Genomic DNA, 12331 nt, shown 5'->3' on the forward strand with positions numbered 1-12331 from the left:
TTGGCATCTAGAATACTTCTATGTATTTTTTAAATTTAAATCTTTTAATATTAAACTTAACATAAAATGGGAAAGTTATGAAAAATGCATTAATAAATATGTTACTGTAGCAAATAAAACATTTAGTACAGGCCTTAGGTTATTTTAATTAACAGAAGTTTGTGTACATCATAAGGTTACAGGCTGATGCTTGTATATGTTTTGATTTTGCTTGGTTGGTTGTTTTTGTTTTCTTTTCTGTGTTGCTTTGGGAAGAACCCCATTGAATTAATGAAGAAGAGACATGTACTGGTATGCAATTTACAAATCAGTGTGTGAGGGAGGGAGGGAGGAGAGAGGAGAGGAGAGGGGAGAGAGAGAGAGAGAGAGAGAGAGAGTGAGAGAGTGAGTGAGTGAGTGAGTAAGTGAGTGGTAGTAGTGGTTACTTCCCAATATTTTCCCTCAGTTTTACCAATATTTGTTTTTCTGTAAACTGTATTTTCAAAAGAGAACATATTAACAGTTTGGAATCTGTAACCTTAAATTGTAAACCAAAAAAACAACATTAAAAAAAATACAGCAAGCAATAAAAGGTGACAGAAAGTGTATCTGTGTTTGTTATTTTTGTTATAAGTAAATTAATTATTTGCATACAGGGAGATTACAAACAGGTGTTCAAGTGCAGAAAAGATTCCCATATTTCTTCAATAAATTGAATTGGTAATGGCGATACTTCATTTACTGCCTGGAAAAGATTGTAGTTTATCAGGTTGGATGAGTGAATGGGGTAGGGTTATTACAAAGTGGTGGGGAAAGAAAGAAAGAAATGTTTTATTTAACGACTCCCTCAACACATTTTATTTACGGTTATATGGCGTCAGACATATGGTTAAGAACCACACAGACATTGAGGGAGGAAACCCACTGTCGCCACTTCATGGGCTACTCTTCCGATTAGCAGCAAGGGATCTTTTATTTACGCTTCCCGCAAGCAGGATAGCACAAACCATGGCCATTATTGAACCAGTTATGAATCACTGGTCGGTGCAAGTGGTTTACACCTACCCATTGAACCTTGCGGAGCACTCACTCAGGGTTTGGAGTCAGTATCTGGATTAAAAATCCCATGCCTCGACTGGGATCCGAACCCAGTACCTACCAGCCTGTAGACCGATGGCCTGCCACGACGCCACCGAGGCCGGTAAAGTGGTGGGGGAAAACAAGATCATCCAGCTGGCCACTGATGATTTAAAATAACTGCAAGCCATAAAAATTTGCACAACCAAACAGACCCGTTAGCACATACTACGATATTTGCAGTACGAGTGGCCAAACATCAGACAGTAAATGACGGCAAAAGATAATATAGAATAGAATATATAATCGGAGTGGGTTATCTTTAGAGTAATCACGCTGAAGAGCGTTACTTTTCTGAAGGGGATTTAAAAAAGAAACAAACCGGAAGTACGCTTTTAAGGCGGAACTTTTGAAAATCGTATGATTTTGGCTAGTTTTACGTTTAAAAATTCAAGGTCTTACCATTCCAGTACTCTACAGTCGGTTAAAATCTGGTGAACTTTACTTAATTAATGTTGGCCGGTTATGTATAGTGTACACTCATGATCGGTTATTTAATTATTGTTTTAAACTGAGACTGTCAATGATGATTAATTGGGGGGGGGGGGGGGGGGGGGTATAGCTTAATCTTTAAATGTAAAGTGTTTACCATATGCGAGATCGGTCAAAATCGATCCCCAACAGCGGGCCTATTGGACTATTTCAGTTTATGAGAATTGTACCCATATGATGGCATATCCATAATCAGTTATTCAACTTATTGAATGGTTTAAAACGATTCCAAGTCGTTTCGCACTAAAACAATTTCAAACCCTGTGCTGTTTCGCCCTTAGTGACTCCAGTTTCGCCCCCCCCCCTCCCCCCCCAAAAAAAAAAGTTTTATAGTTTTGAAGTCCTCTACTGTTTATAAATTATCAATTATTAGGTACTTTTTCTGTGCAAAATCAGCCTTTGAAGCTGGAGGAAATCTACGTATGGTACTATGTAGTATCGTATGTAATGTATGTACACCAATTTGAAATCTCAGCACATCATGATCATAAATTAATCCAGCCAGTGCACCACGACTGGTATATCAAAGGTCGTGGTATGTACTACCCTGTCTGTGGGATGGTGCATATAAAAGATCCCTTGCTTCTAATCAGAAAGAGTAGCCCATAAAGTGGCAACAACAGGTTTCCTCTCAATATCTGTGTGGTCCTTAACCATGTCTGATGCCAAATAACCGTAAATAAAATGTGTTGAGTGTGTTGTTAAATAAAACATGTCTTTCTTTCTTTCTTAAATTATTAATTTAGTTTTTTAATTAACCTATTTATATTTTTTCACCTGTTTTAATCATGTTAAATATGATTATTTCATTTTTATACACTACTCACCTGTTACGTATGTTTTATTAAATTCTGATTTGTACAATATTTATAAAATATTGTAAAATCAAATATTTAGGTGGGGTGCGGGCAGAAAGTTTACCCTAAATTATAACACTTTATTATAATTTATCAATAAAATTAAAAATAGGTCGAAACGGCTCATTGACGGTACAAATTGACTCTGGTAGAAACTACTTGTGTGAATTAGTAATAGTAATAAGGGCAAAACGACCTGTTTAAGGGGCTGTCACCATTTAAAACTGACACAGAACAGAACTTTATTTACTCTCAGGCTGTAAACCACAGCATATGAGGTACATAATACAATTATACATATATTTTGACAAGATGGCAAACGTATTTAAGTATTTCACATATATAAATAAATAAACAAATACATATATTTATATATATATACATACATATATGTACATAAAATACATATCCATATAGGTATTTTAGCCGGGGGACTTAAAGGTATTCATAATAAATTTACAGAAAATTTACAATTTATGAAGAACACCGGTTTTCTTGCTGTTGAAGATATTATAAAATTTATATGTATTAGGTTTTGATTGACAGTATTGTGTTAAGTAAATAATTCTGGGTTCTTTAAAAAATGGGCATTTAAGTATATAATGGAACTCGTCTCCGATGTCGTTACTGTTGCAGAGGGGATATATTCTATCATGTAGTGGTATTCATGTCCATCTACCTGTTTCAATGGGGAGATTATGGTTTGAGAGTCTAAAACATAATAATGGACACCAATGTTTTTTCTCAAGTGAAGTTAAATATGCCTCAAATGTAACACAATATTTTAACAGTTTGTAATTTGAAGCTTTTCCGGAATTATCGATATGACTGTACCATGTTTGTAGGAATTGATCTTTAAATCTTAAAGAAATAAATTCTTTAAAAAGTGTAGCACTTGCAATTCTATTACATTGTGACATCCATATATATGTACAACCAATGTTATCCAATATTGATTTTACAAAGTCTATCCATTTATGTTTGTAAATATTATTATTGTAGTCATTCAACAACAATCTATAAACAAATAATGATAACTTGGACTGCTTCCCTGTAATTAGTCTGTACCAAAAAGTAATCATCCTTAGCTTTACAGTTATAGTTACTGGGAAACGTCCACGTTCTCCATACAACATGTACAATGGTGTAGAATTCCTCACTGGTAACAGTAGTTTAAAAAATGTATTATACAGTTTATCTATGGAAGCTAAACTTTTGAAACCCCATGTTTCGCATCCGTATAAAAGGACTGGTATAACCATGCAATCAAATAATTTAAGCTGACAGTGAATAGATATATTACAGCATTTTCCTTGTTTGAGAACGAAGTACGTAGCTTTATGTGCTTGTTCGTACAACATTTTTCTTGCATTAGTAAATTTATTTAATTTATGGAATACAACACCAAGGTATTTATAAGTATCTACTTTATCAAGTCTAGACTTTCCCAAATAAAACATTTTGTTGTAGTCCTTCTTGTTGCCACTAAAAATTAAAACTTTTGTCTTTTTACAATTGACAGTTAGTTTCCATTCTGTACAATATGAATTAAAAGTATTTTGTAATGTCTGCATATCTTCAAAATTATCTGCGAAAAGCCCTGTGTCGTCTGCATAGAGTAAGACAAAAAGAACAATAGTGTTAATCAAGGTGGCATATGTGATTAATCCATCTATTTGGATACCATTACATTTATTCTTTATAAAAGTTTCTTCAAGGTCGTTAAGGAACAAGGAGAACAGCAAGGGTGATAAATTTTCACCTTGCCTAACACCCATACAACAAGGAAAATAATTTGTCCATGCATTATGAGCAGTAACACAAGATTTAATATTCTGGTACATACTATATATATGACTTGGAAACATTTACCATTTATACCGTTTGGTATAAGTTTACTCCACAGAGTCCTATTCGCCAGACTGAATCAAATGCTTTGCTAAAATCTATAAATGTACAAAATAGTTGTTGTTTTTCGTGCTTTTAATAATTCGATACGTCCATTAATTTATACCGTAATAGAGGTGTGGGACGGCATAGCTCAGTGGTAAAGTGCTTACCTTTAGTCCGAATCGAATGTAGCCAATATGTATCCACCTTATGCGCAATCAGTCAAGAATCGATCCCCAACAGTGGGCACACTGGACTATTTCTTGTTCCAGCCAGTGCACCACAACACTATCCTATCTGGAATGGTGCATATAAAAAAATATCTTGCTGCTAATTGAAAAGTAGTGTATCACTGCATGGAGTGGTGGCAGTGGGTTTCCTCTCATCTGTTTGGTCTATAACCATATATCTGAAGCCATATAACGGTAGATAAAATGTTTTGAGTGTTGTTAAATAAAACATTACTCTGTTTTCTGTGTAAACTAATCCATGTTAAACTTCATTAGTAGTCCCAGAATGGTGATACACATAACAAAGAAGGGATATACAGTTGTCAAAAAAAACTCACTGCAGATAATCAAGTACAGATATATCTATATAGTCTGAGAGTATAATTAATATAGATATCTTGTGATTCGTTACTTAATACATTGTAGCTTGTTTTCAGTGTTTCACCAAAATGCCTGAGCTGACTATTCGAGATGTGTTTGATCAATGTCAGACAGGCATGCAGGGTCACAATAAGCTACACACTGCTTTGTGGAAACTTCATGACTCGGTAAGTACAAGCAATTCTACTAATGTTGAATACAATTTAAGTTGATTCTGCACTTAACATTGCAGGCCTACTGATGCCGGTGCCTAGCGTATTGGCAAAATCATGGAACCAAAAGTCCATTACCCATTATAATGATACATACAAGTAACCAATATCATTTTTACTGAAAAACAATTTCCAATGGTCTCTGATGATAGTTGATGCAGGGAACAGCACTGAAAAAGTGTTTTTCATAAAAAAAATTAAATTCTGGGGTCTGACATTATTACCCAGCTTTTAGCCACTGAGGATGAATGGCAGTGAATGTAGTTTTAAGTTTAAAATGATGCTCTAAGCTGCATGTAAAATTTGAATATAAAAAGTGTTACAACTTGTTGTTTATGCTTGATCTAATGTACCGGTAGATCTATATTTCATTATTTTGCAATCTAATTAAAATTATCTCCACTATTACATGTGGATCTAAAGACAGCCAGTTGGAGCTCATGTCCACCAATCAAAACCTTACTTGCAGAATCCTGCCAGTGATTTAAAACTAATTTGACAACACTGCGTAGTCCCCAATGTCCAGGTAACATTTCGTCTGTAAATAATAATTTAAATATTGACCAATCACACTTTGCCTTTTATAACGTTATTTGGGAGCATACAAATTCTAAAAATATCGGGCGAGTCTATTTTAGTGGCCGCAGTACAGCGAACCATACCAATACGTACGGGGTGGGTTATCAGTCTTCAATTTTACATTAAAAATTATTTATTTATTTATAAAATTTAAAAAAACTAAATCAGTCTTCAGTTTTACATTACAAATTATTTATTTTATAAAATAAAACATGTTTTAAGGCATTCGTAATTCACACGAAACCGTATACCCTCAGGATAATTCGGAATGTTTTCAAATTATTTTTAAATCACTGGCAGGATTCTGCAAGTAAGGTTTTGATTGGTGGACATTGGCTCCAACTGGCTGTCTTTAGATCCACATGTAATAGTGGAGCTAATTTTAATTAGATTGATTATTTTGGTTCTTTCAGATTTAATTTTTTATGAATTTCATGTAAATACCTTTTAGTATTACCCTATGCAAGCTTGAAACTTAACTTTAAAGCACTGGTGACCAGCTTGATCAGTTAAAATAATTTGTTGCTGGTACATTTACTGATATATTGTTGCAGGGTTCCACCTAGCATCTACACACAGCAAAATTACCTTTCAGTCATGTTGATTTGCTGCAAAAGTCACTTTAAAAAAACCTATTTCATAATGTTCTTTAACTCTGCCATTACTGAAAACTAGTACTTTGGTTGGATACAGAAAGTCCATTGAAAAGATGGACATTTTTCAAAAATGTACTATAATACCTATTGTTGGAAACTTTAGTCACCCCTAGTTAATAAAGGTCAACTCTGGCAATTGGGTGGCTACTCTTTTTCAACCTTAATACTGATGAACAATGAATTGGCATACAAACAGGAAGGTACCTGTTATTTAAAATTTTGCATTAAATACAACTATCAATTAGTATGAATTTATGTTTATATTATAGATGCCTTTTGATGATTTCTGGAAAAGTTTTTTGCATCACTTGAAGTATTCTATGATCGTGTTCAACCGTGAACCAGCGGTAGAAAGAACTTTGGATTTTGTTGCCAAATTTGTAACCTCACCTCCAACTGCAGCGCCATCTACGAACAAGGAAGATGATGCACTGACTGGAGAACAGTCTCTGTTACAGACCATGTTCAACTTTCTCCTAGAGGTGAGCATAACATTTTCTGTCAGATTCAGGGAAAAAAGAAATATGAAATCAGAAACATTGACTTCCATTTGTATGTTATGGAAGTACTTGATCTGTGTACATACTTTTGTTATGCTGAAGGATGATTTTTAACTACAGCCTTCCCATTTTTCAGTAATTCTTATTTTGATCCCAGGGAATGGAAATCGAGTCAATATGTACATGTATTGCCTGTGAATTTTTAAAATTTATAAAATACTCTTTGCATATTTTATGTTTCAAATATGTGATGATACCATGACAATTTGTACACAGCTCTACATGTACATCATGTACAGATTTTTGTCATTTAAATTTGTTGTGAATATTTTAATTTTTGGAAATCTTTGAAATTCTGTTTCTGTGTGGGATTAATGAAATTAAATATTTACAAGACTTCCAAACACACAGTGTGTGTGTGTGTGTGTATATATATATATATATATATATATATATATATATATATATATATATATATATATATATATATATATATAAATAAATGAGTATGTCCTAGTAATGAGAAAAAGTCTGGTTAAAAAGAGAAGATACCATACCAAACTGCAAGGCTTGATATTTGTTTTTAGAACCACAATGCCTGTGACCGCGCTGTGCGGTTCCGGTGCTGCCAGCTGATCAACAAGCTGTTGAATAACTTGGGAGACGATGCACAGATCGACGACGACCTGTACGACCGGATCTATGAGTGCATGCTGGAGCGTCTGCGTGATCGCATCCCAGTTGTCAGAACACAGGCCGTATTCTCACTGTCGCGACTTCAGGACCCTACTGACGAAAACTGTCCAGTTATCAGAGGTAATCAAAATTTTTGTTTGTTTTGTTTAATGACACCACTAGAGCACATTGATGCATTAATCATAGGATATTGGATGTCAAACTCGTAGTCATAAGAGGAAACCCACTACATTTTTCCTAATGGGTAACGAAGAAACCATTTCATTCTCATCATGAATGGAAATGATTAAAACAGTGGAGACTGGCACAACCAGATCAGCATGGTATATTACTATTGGAACATGATTAAGTGGGTTTTTTTAAATTTATTTTTGTCATATTTTTAAAAACTCCCAACATGTTACTTCCCTTCAAATATATCTATAAAATTTATAATACTTCTCCCAATCCTGTTTACACCTTGAAAAATATGTTAGCAGAATGATTGCCAGGTGATATCGTAGTAGAATTTCCAAACTAATTTAATAAATTATAGTCGAGATGGGCAGGGATACTGTATATATTTTGTAAGGTTCCATCTCATTTCTACTTTTGAAAACATAAACAACAAATGTTTTAAAGCAGTTTTATTTTTAAAATGCATTAACATTATTGCCAATTTTTCCTCATCCACTTGCAAATCTCTCTCAAGTTGGAAAAGTGGTATTTCATCTTCATCATCATCACTGTCACTGATGTTGTTAACAGATATCTCCTTAAAGGCTCGAATTGTGTCTTGATCCATAGTAGAGTACAGGCATAATCAATGGCAGGAAGTTGAGTTTCACATTACAAAGTTTAATTTTTGTATATGGAATGGCATTGTCTAAAACATTAAGATTTGCCTTCCCTGTGACTTTATTTCTTTGTCCATACCTTTTATAATTTTCCAGTCATCCATTCCTTGCAATTGAATTCCCGTGTTATGGGTAAACATTAACATTCTTAAAACACCTGGGTTTTTTCTGATTTAATAATCACAAGTATTTACAGCAAGCCAACATTACAGTCAGTCCGGGTTTTTTTTTTTTAATGCCTTTATTTAATTTTCCTTTGGCAGATAACATTTTGTTGGATAGTCCCATTTCATAACAGCTGAAGATTTCCTTGGATCGAAACCTGCTGAAATTCTCTCCTTGTAGTCCTCTTCAATGTTGTAATCTACTGTATGCTTGCATCTCCTCCATTATTGAAATGCATTGAAAGTCTTCCTTTCCAGCTCTCCATTCACCCAGAAGAACTAGAAGCTTTAAATTTTCTAAGCTTTGGATCATCAGCAATTTTTTTTAATGCTTTTTCTTAAGTGACAGTGCCTGAAATTAGGAATTTCTAGTTTTTGAGAACCATCTCCATGTGAATTTATTCAGCTCGTCATATTTACCCCCTAGTTTTACAATGCTTTCATTCCTTTCATATTCAACTGAATAATTTTATTTTTTTTCACTTCAAAATATTGGATACCATCTACTACATGTAAGTGCTAATTCCACATTTCAAAGCCAGTTGTTTCTGATTTAATTTTGGTAAAGATTCTATTTTGTTTTTTAGTGAAAGTTCAACTTTTATTCAACAAGACATTTTACTTTTTTTCTAGCCTACATGTTTCTAGTGAGCCGAGACCCCAACTCGGACGTGAGACGAGCGGTTGTGTCGTGTATCGCTCCGTCCATCAAGACCCTACCGTCTCTGCTAGAGAGAACTCGCGATGTTAAAGACAGCGTCCGACAGATGGCCTACACCGTTCTGGGGGAGAAAGTGCACATCAAAGCACTGTCTATTGCTCAGAGAATCCAGCTACTTCGAGATGGGCTTAATGACCGAACTGGTAAATATTATAGAGAATTTGCCATAATTATCTTTTTATGTGGAAAATATCAACCAAGCCTATGTTAATCAGTATTTGTTGATTAACTAGACAGTGTTGATCTTTTACATGTATTAAAAACCATGTTTAGTAAATTCTATTTATCCTATAACACTTCTAAAATAACATTTTAATTTGATATTTAGTAAATCACAGTTCTAAAGTCACCTTCGTCAGTAATATATGTCATCATGATAAGCACAAATCTAATTTAACGTCGCTCACTAAGTCTTATTAAAATGTTATGCTCAAGTGTACGGGTCTTGTTTGCTTGTAAACAAATGACCCAGTGACAGAAATAACTTTATTACCCATGAGGAACAGCATAACAAGTTTCATATTTATTGGACAATTTCCCTCGTATGTCATAGCAGAATCGTTTGTCGTTTAACGATTGGCTATAATAAAAGTACACCTCTTTTTGATTGGCTGATACAACATTCCACAGTCTTCACTGAAGTTATCCAAAGAAACGTCATTTCCATTAAAAAATAAATTGCGTCACATATCCATACGTCATTTGAAGATTTAGTAATGGCTGACTGAAATTATAGTCATGCATAAAGTTTACCATACAGACGTATTACGGTTGAGATTATATTATAAAGCGGTTATTATTAATACAGGGTTCGCACGCATCCTGGAAAATCCTGGAAAGTGCTTAATTTATTTTTTTTTACCCTGGAAAGTCCTTAAATGTCCTGGAAAAGTCAGTTTACCTCCTGGAAAGTCCTGGAAATTTGAAATTTTGTTTCTAATTTTTTTTTAGTGATGTTACAAATACATAAATAATCGCGTTTGACTTAGGTACCCCTCCCCCAAAAGAAAGAAAGAAAACCCCCACAAAAACAATACCTAAACACATCGATGATTATAATGAGGTCGACTGCCATTGGTCAATTGTTGAGCAGGAAATACTGTGTTGGTTTATTTGGTCTATAGATAGGCGTAGTGGTGCTCTAACGAGCACGAGTAGATAATCTTAATTGAGATGGCGACACAATTCTTCAAGCATGGAATCCAGATAAAAAATATATACCAGTATGACATTAAGAAAAAGAAAAAGAAAAACGGGTAGATGTGTAAATCACTTCTGCGAAAATGCCTAACGGAACGTGTACGTTTAATGACAGGTGGCTAAAAAATGTTATTTTTAGAAAAACAAGCACGCGTCTGATGTCATATAAGTTGACTACTTGCATGTAAATAATTTTATGGACCTGTTAAATCCCGACAAATTTGAGTAACTGAATAAATCCATTTAGCTCGTAAATGTTAATTAAACAGTGTATAATTAAGTAGGAATTAACACCTCACAAAGTGAGCTATCGGTTTAACAATGGCCCACCGCTTGGGTCTGAATCCTGTGTGGCGAGTCGTGACCATGATTAATCATTTGACCGGAAAGAAGCCCATATCTTTAAATAAACCCCATCGATGTAACGTGAGATTATGAATGAGTTTAACACCATAGAGATTTGCAAAGGTCTTCTTTCAACAATCGTAACAGTGTATAACATTGTTACACTTGTTTCTTTTGGTGGTGTCGCCTATATTTATTCGATCTACTTGAGCCAAGCCAAAACAAAGGAGATGTATATTTCAGAAGGTGCACGTGCAACACGCTTTGATTTAGCAGCTGAGCTTTAGCTGCAAGTATTTAATTGACAACTAATTTACACAAGGAGGCGTGGACAAGACCGGTTTAGATCACACCAATAATTATAAACGTTCTAAGCTGTTTCATACTTGTTTGTGTGTATGTATGTATATATATATATATATATATATATATATATATAAATAAATGTGTGTGTGTGTATATATATATGTATTCTATTTGAGTATTAGATACATGTTTATATCACTATTTTGCTCAATGTACAACAAATGTAGTTAATAAAATATTTTATTTCAACAGTTTTAGTTTACAACTACCATCCAAAAGTTATATCCAGAGTGGGGTGTGACTACTGTATACCGTGTGTAACAAGTATTGTATGTTGGAGACATAGCAGCCACTGACTAAACAATCTACTAGGGTGTCGTTAAACAAAAACCTCTTTCCAAGTCATATATTCAGACCCCTGGAAAAAGGTAAAATAGTCCTGGAAAATGAACGAAAATAGCCCTTAAAAGTCCTGGAAAATGAAACCATTTGAAGTGTATGAACCCTGTAATATGATGTCACTTTAGACAGGGTTGGCTGGTGGTCAGGTTTTTAAGATGTGTACAATGAATACAAATTACTTCACCGGTAAAGAAAGGTTGGTAGTTTGTAAATATCGTCTAAACTGTATATTTACTAATTTAGAAGAATAATCCTATGGTAATAAACATAATATTACATTCGTGTTTATGACAGACGATGTTTACAACACTCATGCTTAAATTATCATATTCTCAAGCAAGAATGAGGGAAATATGATAATTTGGATGGATATGTGACGTGATTTTTTTTTTTGAATGGAAATGACATCAAATGTAAAAGTTCTAAAGTGATAATTTAGTCACTCATTTCATAAGCATTGTCTGCCATGGACACTCATATAATATCCTCTCAGGGTTTCTGCCAGAGGGTAAAACAGGTATGGCACCAATGTTTTGCAGATTTAACATTTTTACAAAATCAATTACTCTTATCATAACTGTATTATTTTCTTAACCCTAACCTTAAACTTAACCCATTTTCTTTCTGGGGGAGGTCCCCACACCCCCTGTTGACTGTGCTTGCATTCAATTCCATAGCACCATACCCAAAAATTTCTTTCTGACACTGTTAGTCATCACCGAAGTCAGTACTTTGTTACTGTTAGTTT

The 12331-nt window shown here is 34.2% G+C and overlaps 1 protein-coding gene across 4 annotated transcripts in view; it reads left to right on the forward strand.

Moving 5' to 3' along the window:
• Nucleotides 1–1427: 1427 nt before the first annotated feature.
• The window catches only part of LOC121383478 (condensin complex subunit 3-like), a 41773-nt gene continuing 30869 nt past the window's right edge, over nt 1428–12331 (forward strand). For all 4 annotated transcript variants that reach the window (XM_041513548.1, XM_041513550.1, XM_041513549.1 and 1 more), the window contains exons 1-5: nt 1428–1550; nt 5023–5133; nt 6683–6895; nt 7501–7729; nt 9243–9473. In XM_041513548.1, the coding sequence (XP_041369482.1) occupies nt 5035–5133; nt 6683–6895; nt 7501–7729; nt 9243–9473 (772 nt within the window). In that variant the 5' untranslated portion in view covers nt 1428–1550; nt 5023–5034. The remainder of the gene's footprint in view (nt 1551–5022; nt 5134–6682; nt 6896–7500; nt 7730–9242; nt 9474–12331) is intronic.

The sequence above is a fragment of the Gigantopelta aegis genome, chromosome 10, assembly GCF_016097555.1.
Source record: "Gigantopelta aegis isolate Gae_Host chromosome 10, Gae_host_genome, whole genome shotgun sequence".
Classification (NCBI taxonomy): domain Eukaryota; kingdom Metazoa; phylum Mollusca; class Gastropoda; order Neomphalida; family Peltospiridae; genus Gigantopelta; species Gigantopelta aegis.